The 19,353-nt window shown below is 43.9% G+C and overlaps 1 protein-coding gene across 3 annotated transcripts in view; it reads right to left on the bottom strand.

Annotated features, from left to right (window-relative positions):
- The window catches only part of LOC147899640 (calmodulin-binding transcription activator 6-like), a 102,373-nt gene that overhangs the window by 10,636 nt on the left and 72,384 nt on the right, over nucleotides 1-19,353 (bottom strand). For all 3 annotated transcript variants that reach the window (XM_087377979.1, XM_087377980.1, XM_087377981.1), the window contains 2 exons: nucleotides 17,878-18,563; nucleotides 14,507-15,104 (listed from right to left, as the gene is read on the bottom strand). In XM_087377979.1, coding sequence (XP_087234105.1) covers nucleotides 14,507-15,104; nucleotides 17,878-18,563 — 1,284 coding nt within the window. The remainder of the gene's footprint in view (nucleotides 1-14,506; nucleotides 15,105-17,877; nucleotides 18,564-19,353) is intronic.

The following is a 19,353-nucleotide window of genomic DNA, read 5'->3' as shown; positions in this document are numbered from 1 at the left end:
CCTCCAACATGATCTTATCGGCTCCTCAAAGATGTGCATGACAGAAAGAGAAAATGCCTTCTCCTCCAAAATGACGGGCAGCAGATGGAGAAAGAACTGCGTGGACAACAGCTTCAAAATTTGGTGTAGAGGCTAAGAAGAAGGGAAGAAATGAAGGAAGGAGGGATGGCTAGGAACATGGCGAGGCTCTGATACCACATGAAGACACATGGTGGACAAGGAGAGAGAGAGAGGGTAGGCTAGGGGGAGAGATAATGATACTCAAATTAAGACATAATGGAATGGAAATGAAATAGCAAGAACAATGAACCAAAAGGAACTGACATGACCAAAGGCTTGATACTTGATTGATGTGACAAGTGACAAGTACAGCTCTCTCATAGTTCACACAAACATATAAGATACCACTCTGTATATGGGATAATGACACGTGGCATCCATAGGACACTGTAGACTAAAACACACATAAAACACTCACTTTGACTTCATGTTCCAACATGTGAATGGATCGGTCGCATTCTAGGCTGATCTCTCCTGCATGTAACCGCTCTATGACATAATGATAGTGAATTCCTAGTAGCTGTTGATTGTTTCTTACTCAACCATCAACTGCATGAATGTCCCAAAAAGAAACAGTTTCCATTGCTTGACTATTGTGTCATAATCAATAGTCCAATCCAAGTCACTCTAAGCAGCAAAACATCAATCCCAAAAACTGTGTGTCTCACAAGTAGCGAACAACGACGTTGGTCACTAGAATCTTAAACACGGCATGTCTACGGATTCCATCACATCCACACGGCGATTCAACACGCTCTTATTGAGAAACCGCTTGATAGCCTGCCAATGTAGTGTCCTTATTGAAAAGTCACTACTACCAGGCCCGTATTTTCGACAATGACATACCAAAAACAACGCTTAAGATAGAGCGAGCTTATTATGAGTTCGTAGCTATGCCATTTGGTCTTGAGAATGCACTGCCATCGTTCAACAAAATGATGTCGCAGGTATTTGTTCAATACATTGGAGTGCGTTTATTTTCTCTCTTGATGATATCCTCATTTTTCAGCTACAACGGAGAAACATTTAAAGGATGTACGGAATGCCCTTCAGTTATTGCGCGACAATCAGCTCTACTTAAATGGAAAAAGAGTAAATTTAGCTGATAGAGATTTGATATCTTGGCTATATCAAAAGTGCAGATGGTGTTCGCTTGGACCCCGAAAAGGTTCAAGCCATCACAAGTTGGGCTATCCCCACGATGGCTCAAGAGATCCCCTATTTTGTTGGGCTTTGCTAGGCCTATTGTTCTCACATGGACATATTCTCAAAACATGCAACACATTTAATAGATTTATCGAAAGGGAGAAAAACACTCCCCAAAAAGATATTGGTCACCAATGCATCTTTACAAGCCTTCCGCGACTTACAATGGTTGGCTACCACAGCTCCAATCACGAAGCTAGCGTCATGGAATGATCTTTTCTTGGTTATCACAGATGCAAGTAATGTGGCCATCGGGACAATATTACAGTAGGAAGGCATACCCGTGGCTTACTACAATCGGAAGTTGAATGACATTATTCCATGTATGACAAAGAATTGCTTGGAGTTATTCGGGTGCTTGTACCTTGTAAACAGATAGCAAGCGTAGACGATGTAGCATGCTTGTTTATCCATCATTCGTATCTCATTGGAGGGTCGCCACAGACCATTACATCATATAAGAATTCCAAGTTTCTCTCTCATTTTTGGAGGGCCATGTTTGATTGTCCAACGCTTTTCATCCACAGACAAACGGACAAGTAGAAATCTACAATCAGTTTTGGTGTTCGAAATGCTTAAAGCGTATTGTCATGATACACAGTCGAAGTGTGAGCATTATCTTCCTCTAGTGTAGGACATTCTTAATGACACTCATTCATCAAGCATTGGTTGTATACCATACGAAGCAGCTTTCAGCAAGAGGTTTATATTACTCCTCACCAGGATGATTCTCCATCTCTCGAAGCCAATAAGACGACAACAGAGACTATGGCATAGATTACGGAGTAAGTCGAAGAACGTCTAGCCAAAGCACAAGCAATATATACGCACAAAGAAAACAAGCCCCGAGGAGATGACACATCCAAGGGGGATGAATGGGTTTATTTATGAATTATCAAGAAAAGGTCAAAACAAGTGAACAAGCGATGCCCCAAGCTCTCCTTCAGGAGCTTTGGACCCTTCCCTATCATTAAAAAGATCATCGTCCCCTCCATGAACTTACGGCTACCAGAAAGTTAGACTATACACAATGTCTTTCACGTATTGTGGCAGAAGCCATACATCAAACCAACACTCACCGACATCTCAGCGGAGCCACAGTGCGCAGTGATCGATGATGCATAAATTCTAGAGCCAAAACAAATTCTTCTACATATGTGGAAGCATAGGTCGGGACGATGCATCCAGGAGTTCTACACACAAGATCAAGGAACCTATTAGGCGGTATGGTTAGACAAAAGTTTTTTTCAAGAGTTTTCCAGGGTTTTGGCAGACTACTTGAAAACGATGCAATTACTGCCAAGTTATAGAGGGGGGAATGTCACATGCACCCTTGCACTTTGGTGCATTGTCACACATTGGCTTTAATATTAGATCTTTCTATAGCTAATTTAGATGTAGGTCATGATCTCCATAGCAGCATGAAATGTTGTTTCGCTCAGGCGAAACAAAAACAAAAACAATAGGGAAACGGAGACGAGCGAAACGACATGGTGTGGAGGCTCAAGGGAGAGCCAACATAACAAAACCCTAGAGCTAACTTCCCTAACTAGACTACGTGTCCTAACTGACCTAGATGGTACATAAACTAACTATACCAATAGTCCTAACTGACTATAACTAGGCCTACAAGGCTCATACCAAGGTATAAGTAGCATCTATGGATAGCCCATGAGATAGCCTATAAACCCCCCTCCATGGTATGGACTGAAGTATCCTGGACATAGCTCTGGATACCTAAATATCTAGTGTCATGGTTGCACATGTTCGTCCCGTAGGATATAACAACCTATGACTATATAGAGTACAACAAATCAAGTTACAAAAGGTACTAAGTTTAAAGCTTGCCGAAAAGCCTCAAACTTAGGTCGAGGTAGAGCCTTCGTAAAAAGATCTGCCAAGTTGTCTTCAGTGGGAACATAAGACAACTCAATATCACCTGCTGATAGTCGCTCTCTGATATATTGATAGTGAACCTCAATGTGCTTTGTGCGAGCATGGAAAACTGGATTCCGTGCGACAGCCAAAGCACTCTGACTATCAGTGAAGATGGCCGTAGGAGCAGTCTAACATGCACAAAGATCTGCAAGTAGCTTCCGAAGCCAAACACACTCCACTGTAGCTGTAAAGGACGCTCTGTACTCAGCTTCACAGCTAGAAGTAGCAACTGTACTCTGCTTCTTGCTGAACCAAGAAACACATGAAGTACCAAGCATAAAACAATTGCCACTATGTGACACACGAGTGTCAGAACAAGTAGCTCAATCACTATCAATGAATCCATGCATGACAAGTGAAGTATCAGCCCCATAAAGAAGGCCTAAATGCTGAGTGCCTTTAAGATATCTGAAAACACGCTTCACGGCATGCCAATGGTGCATAGATGGACTGTGCATATATCTGCTCAACTGTGAGATAGCATACTGTAGATCAGGTCTCGTATGGCATAGGTAAATCAAACAACCAACTGCCTGTTGATAGAGAGTGACATCACATGTACTACTGCCATCCTTAGAAGAGAAGTGAAATCCAGTCTCTAATGGTGTGGATACTGGCTTGCAATCCTCAAACTGAAAACGCTGCAAAAGCTGTCCAATGTTCTTGGATTGTGACATCAAAATGCCCCCCTCACTACTAGCAAATTGGATGCCCAGATAGTAGTGCAGAAGATCAAGATCAAACATAGCAAATGTCTGCTGCAAATCAAGTTTAAAATCTGCAATTTTCTGAGCATGGGTCCCAGTCACAAGCATGTCATCCACATAAAGAACTAAAATCAGCAAATCTGTCCCACGCTTACGGATGTAAAGGATAGCCTCTGTAGGGCTGTTTTGAAAGCCAAGTGTAGGCAAATGAGAATGAATTCTCGAATACCAAGCCCGAGGGGCTTGCTTTAATCCATAAAGAGCCTTTTTCAAGCGGTATACCTTGCTTTCAGAACCTTCAACCTCAAAGCCAGGAAATTGGGAAACATAGACCTCTTCCTCTGCAAATGCCCATGAAGGAAAGCTGTCTTAATATCAAGCTGATCTATCTGCCAATGAAAGTGGGAAGCAAAGGCAATAAAATTGCAAATGGTAGTGATCTTCGATGTGGGAGCAAAACTCTCCTCAAAGTCAATGCCATGCTCCTGAGCATAGCCCTTAGCAACAAGACGGGCTTCATAACGGTCCATTGAACCATCAGCTTTCCATTTGATTTTGTAAACCCACTTAGTTCCAATGGCATTCTTGCCATGAGGCAAATCACACAACTCCCAAGTGCTATTCTCATGGATAGAATCCAATTCAGCTTGCATGGCCTTCATCCAACAATCATTCTGAAAGGCATCTTGATGACATAATGGCTCTTCATTGCATGCTGTAGCAACCAAAGCATAAGCAACAAAACTAGCATGCTCTTTCCGGACAGCTGCTCTCGTACAGACTCGCAGAGGAGTGTCTTGTTTGCTGTCTTTTAATGTGTCAAGGAGCCAACGGGGTACCTTTTTAGACTCCTGAATTTTTGCTCTTTCCTGGTCAAGAGCCCTGTGAATGATCAGCATGGGAATGAGAGGGTTTTCCAGCTAAAACCTTCCCTTAACCTTTTTGTTTGTGATGGGCAACAAATGCTTGATCACTAGCCATAGTAGCATTGCGATTCACACGACTTTGCTCCTCCTGAAAAAGAAGAGCAACAAGCTGGTCAAATGAGAAATGATAGGCATCACCCCCTGCAACCAACCTCAAGGTAGTATCAAAGCCTTGATATGAATCAAGCAACACATCAAGGGTATTAGAAACAAGCTGAGAATTAGGCATAATCTCATCAATGTTGGCCAACTGCTCTTTCAAATCCTTCACATTAGTGAGATAGGCATCCATGTTACCATCCTCATCAAGCTTTAAATCTTTCAACTGCTTGCGGAGATAAGCAACCCTCGCCTCATTCCGCACCGGATACAAAGATGCAAGCTGATCCCATGCTTGCTTAGCTGTCTTGCAAGATTGAATATGAGGGATAACAACCCGTTTCGCTGAAAGAGCAATCAAGGCATGTGCTTTGACATCACGACCATCCCACTGTATTTGCTCCTGTGAAGGAGGCAAAGCACCTGGAGCAGGAGGAGCAAGTGTCCCAGCTGTAGCATTAGAACCATCACCTGAAGAAGCAGAGGCTATAGGTGTAGCACCAGAAGTCACAATGCGTGTAGGCCTGGCCTCAGAACCTGAAACAATATGCCATAGATTCTTGGTGGCACCAAAACATGTCCCATCATGTCCAAATGAGGAGGAAAGGGCTCAAAGAGAAGTCTCCGGATCAATTCAGCACACTCCAAATGCCTCCAAACGCTGGCACGCAGCTCAAGGCAGCTCCAAAATGCTGGCACGCAGTTAGAGGCAGCTCCAAAATGCTGAGAAAGCTTCAATCTAGCTGGCACGCACCCCGAGGGAGCTCCGTACTGCAATTAATGCTTGCAGATGAAGTCCGTACTGCAATAAATGCAGCTGACATGTCTGTACACATGCCGTATAGTTTTAAATGCAGGCGCAGCAGATCCGTACAGCTTTAAATGCAGACGCAGCAGGTCCGTACAGCCTGTACGTGCTCTGTACTGCATTAAATGCAGTTCTGACAGCTCCGTACAGTTGTACGGATTCACACATGTGAAGAAAAACAGCAGGAAAATGCTCTGAATGTGCGTCCCTTCGCGGTAACTGCTCCAAAATGCAATCTTTGTGCATCAGAATGAGATCTTTCGTCACAGAAGTGCTTGGAAAGGTCTCAAACACTCATGGGAGTCTGAAAACCAGCAAGACCAGCAGGAATGAGGGCTCCAGAGGCTGCCAAACAGCTTGGGAAAACTGTCAATGGCTGAGGGAATGGATTCTTGACCTGCTCTGATACCACTGTTGGGTGCTGGAAGCAATGGAAGCACAAAGGAGAAAAATGAGATGCTGTAATAGATTGCTGCAAATCTGAAGTGTGGAGGCTCAAGGGAGAGCCAACATAACAAAACCCTAGGGCTAACTGCCCTAACTGGACTAAGTGTCCTAACTGACCTAGATGGTACATAAACTAACTGTACCAATAGTCCTAACTGACTATACTAGGCCTACAAGGCTCATACCAAGGTATAAGTGGCATCTATGGATAGCCCATGAGATAGCCTACAAGTATAAGTAGCATCTATGGACAGCCCATGAGATAGCCTACACTTCCTACGAAGCATAAGTTGTACATGGACCACTATCTTCATGTTACAGAAAAGGCTTCATTCAAAGATCAAGATAACTTGTCAAATGCATCAAGGATTGCTTGGATTCAGCTCAAAGTTTTGTTAGAATTACATATATAATTCAGCAGTGACCAATGTAATTTAATAAGCTAGTTAGAGGCACTTTTCCCTCTTTAAGAGGTTTTTTCCCCTAACCGCAGTTAGTCCACTAACTATGGTTAGCGACTACTAAGGTTTTGTCACTAGGACAAAACCTTATCTCACTCCTTCAGTTGTATCTCTTAAACTCTTCTATTGCAACTAAGCTCTCAAGCTTTCAAGCTCTCAGCTCACTCTCTTGCTCTCTCTCCACTCACACTCACATTTGGTATCAGAGCAGATCGTGCTCTTGGACCTGCTCCCTGCTCCCGGACTCTAGCTCCCGCAAGCTCCCTTTGCTGGCCGTACCTTCTGTCTGCTGCAGTCTCGTCATCCCATACAGTTCCGTACATTCCGTACAAGTCCGTACGGCCTTGCTACTCCAGCACGTACTACACATGCGCTGATCGTCCGTACTTGCTCATACCTACCGTACCTGATGCTTTCGTACCTACCGTACCTACCCGTACCTGCTCATACCTATAGTCTCATCGTCCGTACCTACCATATATGCTCGTACCTTCGTCAACTGCAGATCTACCATACCTACTCGTACCTGCTGCTTTTGTACTGTGCGACCGTACGACTGTACAGCTTGTCGCCGTACAGGCTTCAGCCCCGTACGTACCTGCGCCATACTAACTGCTCCGTAGATCTGCTTGCCCGTACATCCGTACCTGCTCGTCCGCACATGTGGCACCAACCTACATCGACCATACAGTACGGTCATCCATACTCGTGCATTCACCGTACCAGCAGATCTGGTGGTATTTTTGCAGACATTTGCAGTCTTTTGCAGTCATTTGGGTATTTTCGGGTTTGTAGTTGCTTGTGAAGCAGACATTGCAGGCAGATTTAGAGGTTTAGCCCAAAAATTTGGGGCTTTCTGTTGAAATTGCAAAATTTGGGGCTTTCTGTGCTTTTGCCCCTTTCTGGTTGCAATTTCAAGCTCGAAATTTGAGGCTTTCAGTTTTGCAATACAATTTCTTGCAGAAATTTGGGGATTTTGTGATTACACTGCAATTTCGCAGTGAAATTTGGGGCTTTTGGAGACAGAGCGCAATTTTTACAACATTTGGGGCTTTTGGTCAATTTGCCTCTTTCTGGTTGCAAATTTGAGGCTTTTGTGTTGGGAGAGCAATTTTGGAGATTAAAGTTCACACTGCCTTTCTGTAAGTGTTTTGCAGCACTTTTGGCAGATTTTGGGAGAGTTTTGATGCTTTCACAGATTTCTGACAGAGAAATTGCAGAAATCTGAGTTGCATTTTCAGCCAGTGCTTGGCTGTGTTTTTTGGGAGTTGTGCATTTCATTCCTAGTAAGGAAATTCAGTTTTGTATCTGCTAAAATCTCTTTCTCAGATATGGCCCAGGAAAATCAGAATGATTTCCAGTTCGGTGGTCTTTCACAGGAAGACAAGTTGGATGGTACCAACTACTCCCTCTCGAGTTTTATGGTACGCAATATTCTGATTTCTCGCAATTTACGGGATTATGTGAATGGGGGTGAGATCCGACCAGCAGGTATGGCACCTAATACCCCTCCCCAGCAAGGAGGTGGAAGAGGTCGTGCACAGGGTGCAGTTGCAGGACAGGTTGCTGGTGCAGCTGTAGCCACCACTCCAGAACAAAAGAGATGGGATTCAAGGGATGCCTTAGCTTTGTCATGCATCTCTCTTTGAGTGAAAAGATTTATCATTCCGCATATCCGGTCGTGTAAGACCTCGAAGGCAGCGTGGGATATCTTAGAAAGCATGTATGCAGCCCAGAATGATGCAAGCGTAGAGTTAAGTCATACACATATGGAAGAGGGTGACTCCATGTCAGTCCACCTCACAAAGCTACAGGATCTCAGAGAGCAATTATTGAACATTGATGAGATTATTCCTAATTCAGAGATGATTACCACCACTCTGAATTCTCTTCCTGAGACTTATCTCAGCTTTCATACCTCGCCGAACTTATCATTGAGGGCGTGTGCAAATCCTCTCACTTTATATGAGTTGATAGGACTTCTGCTTCAGGAAGAGCAGACCATGAAAAACTTGGCTTCACGTGCAGGTGAACAAGCTATGCTCTCAAAGTTCAAGTCAAAAACAAAGGGACAGTCAAAGACATCAGTAAATCAGCCTTCCAATGGGTCAGGACAGCCTTCACAAAAGGCTAAGAATGATGCAAGTAAGCCCAAGAAGAAGGGTTTTTGTCATTACTGCAAAAAGCCAGGTCATCACATTGCAAAATGCAGGAAAAGGCTTGCAAAAGAGAAGAAAAACAGCTCCGGTATGGCTGTTTCAGATTCAGCTCCTCATGCATCTAACAGTGGTGATGCTGCAGCCAACTTTGTTGGACAGGATTATGCCTTTTTATCTTGCATTTCAGATTCTACGCTGGCTGCTCCAGATGCTCGGGATAGTACAGCCACTTGCAATGATGATACATATGCCTTTTTGACTTCCAGTTATGATCCTTCCACGGATGCATCAGCTTTCATTGTCAATGAAACATTGAATACTTGGTATTTTGACAACGGTGCCTCCAAGCATATCACTTCTAGGAAATGTCTCTTCACTTCCTTGCATCCACCTCCCGTTCGTAAGAAAGTCACCTGTGCCAACAACTCGTCATATTCTGTACGTGGTACAGGAGAAGTTGAGCTTACCGCCATTGATGGCTCAGTTTTCAGACTTTCAGATGTCTTGTATGTGGTATCACCAAGAATCTCCTTTCAGTGTCCACTCTTAAGAGGGCTGGATTTCAGGTCATCTTTGAGGATGACAAATGTGCTGTCCGAGACAGAGAAAATGATTATGCCTTGAGATTATCTGGTACTCTGCTGCATGGGCTTTTTCAGCTTCATCTTTTTAAGAAAAGAGCAGCCCATGCTCTTGCAGTTTCTACTCCTACTGCTGCCATGCAGAATGCAAAATTATGGCATGCCAGATATGGCCAAATGCATTACAACAGCTTGATGACACTTCAGATGCACTCTATGGTTGATGAATTGCCACCTGTTGAGATACCTCCTCCACATGCCTGTGAAGGGTGCATTTTAGGCAAGATGCACATATTCCCCTTCAAAAAGGATGGTTCAGTTAAAGCTGTCCGAAAATTACAGCTTATACACATTGATGCCTGTGGTCCCATGAGGACTTCATCATTGGGTGGTCATCTCTACTTTGTTACTTTTATTGATGATTACTCCAATTTCACTTGGGTCTTTGGGCTGAAGCGCAAATCAGAAGTGTTCACGGTGTTTAAACACTTTTCAGCCATGGTTGAAAATGAATCTAGACTCAAGATACAGAAATTGCGCACAGATAGAGGTGGGGAATACTTGTTCGCAGATTTTGATGCTTTTCTGAAAGGCAAGGGTATTGTGCATCAGCTCACAGTGAGACTGACCCCTCAGCAAAATGGCAAAGCTAAGAGGAAAAATAGAACTCTTATGGAGATGGACAGATGTATGCTGAAAAGCAAACACATGCCTCACAGATTCTCACTTGAAGGACTAATGTGTGCCAACTACATTTTAAATCGGTCTCGCACTAAGGCTTTGAAAACAAAAACTCCCTATGAAGTCTGGAATGGGAGAAAGCCTTCAGTGGATCATTTCCGTGTCTTTGGATGCCTTGCATATGCTCATGTGCCAGTTGAATTTCGGCATAAGTTGTCAGATAAGGCAATTAAGTGCATATTTGTTGGGTACAGTGCAGAAAGCAAGGGGTACCGTCTCTACAATCTTGCTACACGCAAGATCATTGTCACTAGAGATGTGATATTTGCAAAAAATTCAGCTCACACTCAGGCTGAATTTCATATGCCTTCTTCTTCAGAGGATGTTTTTGAGGGGTTGCTACCCATTGCCTTGGGTTCCCCTGCTGATATTTCTGATGCAAATCAGAATTTACAGCCACCTTCCAATGCTCCAGTTCAGCCACACGATGTCTTGCCATCTCCACATGCAGTGGAACAGGTGGTTCAGCAAGAAATTGCAGACATACATGCAGCAAAAACAGTCCCAAACTGGCTGTTACAGACTCTCAGGGAGAGTAAGATTGGTGCTCCATTACCTGGCAGGACTCGCAGTGCAGTAAGGCACATGGAAGGTGCTAATTGAGTGGAATCAGCATATGTAGGTACTCTTCTCGATGAGGAGGAGCCTGCAACATTCGAAGAAGCAAAGGACAATGTGCATTGGATGAATGCAATGCACGATGAATTCCAGTCCAATCAGAAAAATTAGACTTGGGATGTCGTAGATTTGCCAGCCACCAGGTAAACATGCCATTGGCACACGATGGGTTTTCAAGGTGAAACGGAAGCCAGATGGCTCCATTGACAAATACAAGGCAAGGTTGGTTGCCAAAGGCTATGCTCAGAAACAGGGCATAGATTATGAGGAGACTTTTGCTCCTACATCCCGGATGACGACCATCCGATCTGTTATTGCAATGGCCGCACATTTTGAGAGGAATGTTCATCAGTTGGACATTAAAATAGCCTTCCTAAATGGAGACTTCTTGGAAGAGGTTTATGTCAAACAACCTCCACGCCTTGAAATTTCAGACAATGCACTTCAAGTATGCAAGCTAAATAAAGCTTTGTATGGGCTGAAACAAGCCCCTCGTGCATGGTATGCCAAGATTCATGCCTTTTTGACCAACAAGGGACTGCACAATAGTCCTACTGAGAGCACCCTCTACATCAAGAAGGATGGGGGGGAAATTTTAGTCATCATTCTTTATGTCGATGACTTACTACTCACAGGGTCCAATGAAGATAATATTGCAGATTTCAAAGATGATTTGCAAACCAACTTTGACATGTCAGATTTGGGGCTGCTTCACTTTTATTTGGGGATCCAGTTCTCTCAAGAGAGACGTGGCACTGTTATGTCTCAGTCCAAGTATGTGCAGAAACTCTTGGACAGATTTAACATGAATGATTGTAAGCCCATAGCCACTCCCATGGAGCCGGGGCTGAAACTCACAATGCATGATGCAGGAGAATCAGTTGATGCCACATTTTACAGTCAGGCTGTTGGATGCCTCATTTATCTCTGCAACACTAGACCTGATACTCATTGGCAGGCAGTTAAGCGCATCTTCCATTATTTGCAGGGCACGAAGTGTTTTGGCTTGTTATTTCCCAGGGGGGTGACTTGCAGATGCATGCCTACAGTGATTCAGATTGGGCTGGTGATTATGACACTAGGCAGTCCACTAGTGGCAATTGTTTCTTTTTGGGTAAAGCTTGCATTTCCTGGCTGAGCAAGAAACAATCTACAGTGGCTACCTCATCATGTGAAGCTGTGTACAGGGCAGCTTTCACAGCAACAATTGAATGTGTCTGGCTGCGTCGTCTATTTGCTGATCTTCATCTGTCATTGGAGGGTCCTTCTCCAATTCTCACTGATAGTCAGAGTGCCATTGCAATGGCAAAGAATCCAGTGTTTCATGCTTGCACGAAACACATTGAGGTTCACTATCACTACATCAGAGAGAAGTTGCATGCAGGAGAGATCAGTATGATCTTTGTGTCCACACATGACAATGTTGCAGATATTTTCACCAAAGCACTTCCACGTGAAAAGTTTGAGGCATTTCGCAGTGCCCTGAACTTATATCCGTTTGGTGATTAATCATCCTTGTACATGACATTGGCACTGCAGGGGGGTGTTAGAATTATAGATATAATTCAGCAGTGACCAATGTAATTTAATAAGCTAGTTAGGGGCACTTTTCCCTCTTTAAGAGGTTTTTCCCCCTAACCACAGTTAGTCCACTAACTATGGTTAGTGACTACTAAGGTTGTCACTAGGACAAAACCTTATCTCACTCCTTCAGTTGTATCTCTTACACTCTTCTATTGCAACTAAGCTCTCAAGCTTTCAAGCTCTCAGCTCACTCTCTTACTCACAAGTTTCATGGCATAGAATAGGGCCCGGGCCCCCCAATCGTTGTTTTGGTTTCATTAATTATAGAGTGATGAGTTGCACGGGCGGGGGGACGGTCCAATGCTTGATTAACATAGGCTCAAAGATAGAATTAATTTTTAAAGGGGGACGTACCACGGAAGCTTCAAGCTTCTTCTAGAAGCCTCTGCATCCACAAGCTTCTGAACGAGAGGCGCACTACAAAAGGAGGAAGGGGGCGGGGGGGGGGATGCAATTGATGGGGCTTGTGAAAGCCTCTCAAGTACAAAGAGGGAGAAAGGGGGAGAGAGGGGAGTGAGTGGAAGGCAGAGAGAGTGAGCAAGAGAGGGAGGGCATCTACATGCGCAAAGAAGAAGAAAAGAAGCTCGCGGCGTCGGAATCGTCTTGATTCAGCTCGACGGAGGTAATTGCAATTGTGTCCCAAAATTGGAGTTGAAGGCGATTTCCGCTCAGGATTTCCGTCGACAAAAAAGCATAGGCATATGGGTGGAGAGGGAGAGAGGCAGCAGGAGAGGGGTGGAGTGGTGATGGAGGCGGAGGGGAGATGAAGGTTGGAGTGGCGATGGAGGCGGATGGAAGATGAGGGGTGGAGTGGCGATGGAGGCAGAGGGGCGCGAGTAGATTAGGTTAATTTTGATTAAATGTAATGTGGGCGATTTTGTTAATGTGTTCTTTGTGACTAATTAATTAATGCAAAACATCGTAGGAGCAATTAGGAGCATGTCGAGAGAAGACTAGGAGCATGGCATAGACAAGGCAAGGGAACAGACCCCTTCACCAAAGGGTATATTTTGCCTTTTTGGAGCTTTCCTATCCAATATTTGCCACAAGGGAGCCTTGGGTATCAAGCTGCAATGTGTAATGAATTATGGCTTTTGCCCCCCATCGATGACAATGACACGCAATAACACATTATGCCATGAGAAGGATCAGTTTGCAGGCCCAATTACTAGCAAGCCAGTTGACATCCACATACCCACATGTTCCTCCTTGGTTCAGTACACCATTCACAGTATACCTTCAAAGATGGCTGGGGGATGAAACCCATGACTTATTTGCATAGGCATGTGCTTCATCACCAATAAGCTATAGCCTTTGAAGGTGATTGAGTAGGACAATATAGATAGCCAAAGGGCAACATCCCTATTATAGAGCCCCTCCAGAGGTTATTAAAGGATGCCATCAGCCCCTTATTTGACATTTCGAAGCTTTGCCGGGTTTGTAGTCCCTAGTTTCATCAGACTGATACTTTCATTTGCTGCATTCACCTGTTTTCTCTCTCTCCCTTCTGTTTCAAGCCTTGGCAAACTGTGCAAGTTCAAGTTGCCCATTGTGTGCTCATTTTCTGACACGAAGGGTAACAGCTTTGGCGATATCCAGAGCTTGATGGCACAGCATCATACCAAAAGTGTCCATAGATTTGGTGATCTCATTGGCATGCCTTGGATTGCTTCACTCAATGAGCTGGACTTCGAATCTGCCTACATGCACTAGGAGCTATGCAGGCATAGAATCTTCAACCATGATTGGCACTCCTGGGCTGCTCAAGATACATTGCATACTTATGTCAAGTAACTCAACTCTCCTATTACTTTGCTTCCAAAGGGGCACCGTAGAAGTATCGGCCTTGAAGCTCAACTTCAGTTTTTGTTGAATATTGGATTAAATTCTTTTGATAAATATTGATCGTAGAGACTAGTCTAAGACTACTCCAAAAGTCCCATTTTAACCCTCTGTCTGCCATCCTCACCCTTTATCTTGAAATTCTTAAATATGGTGATAGATACCTTTGTTTTTTCCTACCTTGATAAAAATCACAAAAGCTGGAAAAACAATACAATCTTCAAGCAAAGGAGGACAACTAGTCTCATAACCGTTGCGTTTTATGAGACACTCAGAACCAGCTTGGAAAAAGGTGAAAGAAAGCAAAAAAAATAAATGCCTGCAAAGACCTGAATTTTTATCACATTCTGCCGAAGCTTAAGATAATCCTTGCGACTCTTCCAGCCACGATATCGGTTCTGGATCTGCAAAGCTGCAGTTTCCTTGATTTTTTGTTCACGGTGTTTTCTGTAAGCCTTTTGTATTTTCTGAGCAGCAATCAAAGTATGTGCTTGTTCTGGTGAAAGCCCATATTCATCGACCTCTACAATAGCATGCAAGCGTTCTTTCAATGAATACTCTCGAAAGGCTGCATGTATACGTGCAGCTGCTGTTGTAGAATTGCCCACTGCCGACAAGGAGTCTTCCAAGGATAGCTCATCCTCAATGGTCTCTACACTTTTCCTCAAGCTAGCACTTCTTTTTAAATATTCCACGATCCGATGTCCTTGCTGGCTTGCAGATTCTTTGTCGTACTCATTCTCACTGAGAGTCAGAACTTCAAGATGAGATGCAAGGTTACACTCTGATAGATAACCGGCAATACCATCATAACCTGCAGAAGCAGCAACATCTGCTGGCGTGTGCCCACTAGGATGATCAGGTGTAGGATCAGAGACCATCCCTGGTTTTGCACCGGCAGCTAGTAAAGCCGCTACCATTTTTTCTCTGCATAGAAAACAACTCCAGTAAGAAAACCAAGCATAAACCACTGCATGTTTTGGGTCGCACAACATACCAGTAAGCCAGTTTTTTCCACTCCTTGTGTTTTTGCTGGAAGTCAAACAGTAATGCCTAACTCACAAATAATTGTTGACAAACATTCAGAGGTATACACATACATTTTTAAACCCATTTTGTTTTTAAATTGTTTTACATCTACTATTACAGTGAATCTCCAATAGTATTCATTTATGCCCTACTATTATGCCCTACTAGTATGTTCTAAAGTAATTCTAAGAACATAATGAGCTTTTCCTAGCACCAACCTCAGCCCCACAAAATCTGCTTATGTTGTCGACAGTGCCACACAACTTAGTCAACTTTAGCTGCGACATTTGTCTGCATTTGTAAAAGATTAAATCCTATTCTCTAGCTTTAGAATCCTTTGTTCTATCATGTGCCTACTTGACCATACAATCCTCCACTTGAGCATAATCTTAGCAGTGTGTCCGTGCATGCGTGTGTGTCCATGTATGTGTCTGTGCATGTGTGCGTGCATGCGTGTGTGTGTGGGGAGGGGAGCAAGAGGGGGAGGATCAAATGAGCTGAAATGACATGGTCTACTAATATCCATAGGCAAAGGACCTATGGAACAATTAATCTTGGAAGTAATGCTTCTAAAGTCTCTGTAAAAACCTACAGGTTATAGCTTCCTTTCTTCTCACCAAACAGAAAACAGCAGTTAACTAAGCTGCCTCCACACTTTTCAAAATCTTTCAGCTTCAACTTAGGACTGCCTTGATATAGCTTCCCAGTCTTTTAGCCAGCTGCTAGCACAGGACATCTACACGGTAGCAAGATGTAGACATTTTGTGTTTCTTTTTCACAGATGTACTGTTCATGTCAAAGGAATACAAGCGCTTTATCTACAACCTCTCCAGGGCTGTGGAAGTGTCAGCACTTGGGTGCAAAGTGACACACTGGCTACATCGACAAGTGCATTATAGTTCCCGGACGTCACCAATGTACAAGAGGCTCTAAATCAAGGTACTGGCAAGAGAGCAACCATTTCCTCCAAGTGCCCCCATGAAGGTCTCGAGTTGATCTATGTAGAGGCCAAACAAGAGGATCTGAATCAAGGTACTGGCAAGAGAGCAACCATTTCCTCCAAGTGCCCCCATGAAGGTCTCGAGTTCATCTATGTAGAGGCCAAACAAGGTTGGTGATAGTAGACAACCTTGTTTGACCCTAATGGTGCTCATAATCTCCTCTGATCACCCAGCACCTGTCCGAACTCAGCCTGAGACTCTCATAAAGCACCATAACAGCCCATATGATCTTCTGGTCATACCCCAGCTCTTGCAGAGACCTTATGAGGTGGGCCCGTGGGACCGTGTTGAAGGCTTTGCGAAAATCCATAAATCAACAGTAAACCCTCTGCTTCCGTGATCTAGACCCCTATATGACGCTCCTAAGAGTAAGTACATAATCCATGGTCCCATGGTCCCGATGGAACCCTGCCTGCCCCTCAACCTTGAGTCCCTGCATCTCTGCGAACCGACTGACCTCTGTGTCAATTACTAATGCATGGATTCTGGACATGACATGCCCAATCATGATGGTCCTGTAGTTCCCCAGATTCGTGAATTCCCCTGCCCTGTGAATAGGTGTGATAATGTTGTCCATGAGTGTGGGAAGCCAAGGCAAACTATGTCATTGAATAGCCTAGCTAGGATCGGAGCTAGGATGTCAATCCCATATGCAACAAATTCAGTGCAACGCCCTTCGTGATCTTTCGCTCGGCCATTGTGGAGTTTCAATGCCTCATCCTCGACGCCTCCTCTATTGAACAGAGTGCAAGTGGTGGGGTGGGGTGAGTGGGAGAGATCAGGGGTGGGCTAGTGGGAGACATCATAAAGGCTGTGTGCATGTGTGCGCCAAAGTTGGGTGTTAGTGAGGGGTGAGGGTAATTTCCGCTCAAGGAACTTGTGCCAAAAGTCCTTGGAGTTGTTACTAAACAGAGTGTTCAGTAGCTCCTCCTCGTTTCGGCAGATAAATGCATGTTTCTTCTGGCGTACTAGATAGAATGAGTTTATTAAAAGTCTTTGAAAGATCGAATGGTCTATGAGACTGAAAGAACCTGATACAATGAGCTGAAAGTGTGTAGCCTCTAAGCAGGCGTAACACCCAAGACAAATACATAATCATAGAGATACCGATACATAAGAAAAATCACTCTGATCCCATGGAGAAGCTATGATGTGCATCAATGTGATGATCATTCAAAAATGGGGCAAGCCTAAATGGGAAGCTGGTGATGTGCAAGGCTGTGGTAGGATGAAGCCTGTGATGGGATGCTGACGAACTCAAAAAGCGCCAAGGTTCCCATGACCATCCGTCAAATTTATGAAGCCATAAAATTCGTCCCCTTACTAGGGCATGGAGTCATCGTAGGAGAAGACTATAGAAACCAACAGCACATCCATTTTGCAACATATGGCAGACATATTCATGGTCATGCATTAAATCAATCTTTACCACACAAAATTATGCAAGACAAGGTGCACATCTGCTGTAAAGATGACCAAGAATTAATACATTTGACTTTACAAGGCTGAAGATAGAGTGCAAATGGAAAGGACCTATGCAGCCAAGCACATCACTCATTCGTGCTAAAGCACCCAAACATAGACGCAACAACTGAACACAAACTCTAAGCAATCAGGCCTGGAAGAGTGTGTATGTCTTGATTTTGAAGAACAGACTTAAAACATCTCACCTGCCATAATATGCAGCCCAATGCAAAGCTGTCCAACCTTTTTTATCTCTGAAATCAATGCTCATTCCACAAGCTGTTACAGCACCTATGATCCATTCATAACCAAGCCCTGATGCTAAATGCAGTACTCCCTGCCCAAGTTTGTCAAAAGCATGCAACCTCTTGTCATCTGTTTGGGATATATTTGTATCCCAATCCATCAGCTTCTGTTTGAAAAACATCTGCAGCAACTGTTCTTTCATTTCACATGGATCACGGCAATCACTTGCAGCTAGGTTTTCAATGGTAGCCCATTCATCCTCCACTGTAGCAGTACGATTCAGAGGTGGTGTTCTCAGGAGATTCTGAGATGACACTGCACTATTCTCAAAGTTGCCTAGTAACAGGTGTGCCAATCTGATCTGCAGCATTACATCTTCCAAAAAGTGATCTGTTCTGGAATTATCTATTTCCTTGTGACTGTCCGGAATGGATCTAAATTCAAACCTTTTACAATCACTGCAAGCTTGTCCACTACCATCAGTTACATAGAAATCAATTAGACCTGGAGCTGCCTTCGGAGACATACACCTTAGTACACCTGGCTGAACAATTTCCGCTGGAACTTCAATATCACCAAATTTACAGCACCATTGTACCTTATCTAGGTCCTGTAGCTCACTCATGAACTGGCCTGTAACAATGACCTGCAAAAAGATACTTTAATTAATCATCTCTGTGAGATCTCCATGGCCTTTCTTTTCAAAATTCAAAACAGGCTTCTTCATTATTTGTGACACCCATTAACTAACTCATACATGAAGAAGCAGTCAAAACCTACGGTGCTCATGAGCTTCCTGTAAACACAGCTGAAACAATTAAAATTGAGTTAGCTGATCTCAGCAAAACAAAAAAATCCACCCGTTTTCCAATCCTTCATACCCCTTCAATAAAATAACAGGACATCAAAGCGTACGTGGCAGAAAACCCAAAAGGGAGGTGGTGATTAAGGAAATCATTATCAATGACCAGATCGACGCCGTGAGATTCGAGTTGGTGAAAATCGATCGACGTAGAATGCCCATCAAGAGTAATGAGATATTAGGAGCGAAGCGTTTGCAGGCTATGACACCACCGCCCATAGTGGAGCCACGCATTTGATCATGGGATTGTAATTCTTGCCAACAATCTTGGGAAAGGGCTCGATATTTACAAATATTGAAACCAGAGCCAGTATCGACAAGGGCAACTAAAGAATAAGGAGGAATGCCAAGAGGATGAAGCTGGACATTGATGAGCCAGGTTTTCATAGGATTATGGACAAGAGAAGCTAGCTGAGTGAAGAAATCTTGCAGAGAGAAGGCGCTGGTAGAAGGGCCAGCGTCAATGGAAAGAGAATAAAGCTTACACTGGGTAAGATGTTCGCCCACCTTGCGATCAAGGGAATCAATAGAGGTCTGGAGTTTGGTGCAGCCAATGCCTTTCACGGCATACGAT

This window comes from Dipteris shenzhenensis, chromosome 8 (assembly GCF_047967505.1).
Source record: "Dipteris shenzhenensis isolate YYH24624 ecotype China chromosome 8, Dip_SZ_1.0, whole genome shotgun sequence".
Lineage (NCBI taxonomy): Eukaryota > Viridiplantae > Streptophyta > Polypodiopsida > Gleicheniales > Dipteridaceae > Dipteris > Dipteris shenzhenensis.
This window is presented reverse-complemented; position numbering and strand designations above follow the sequence as displayed.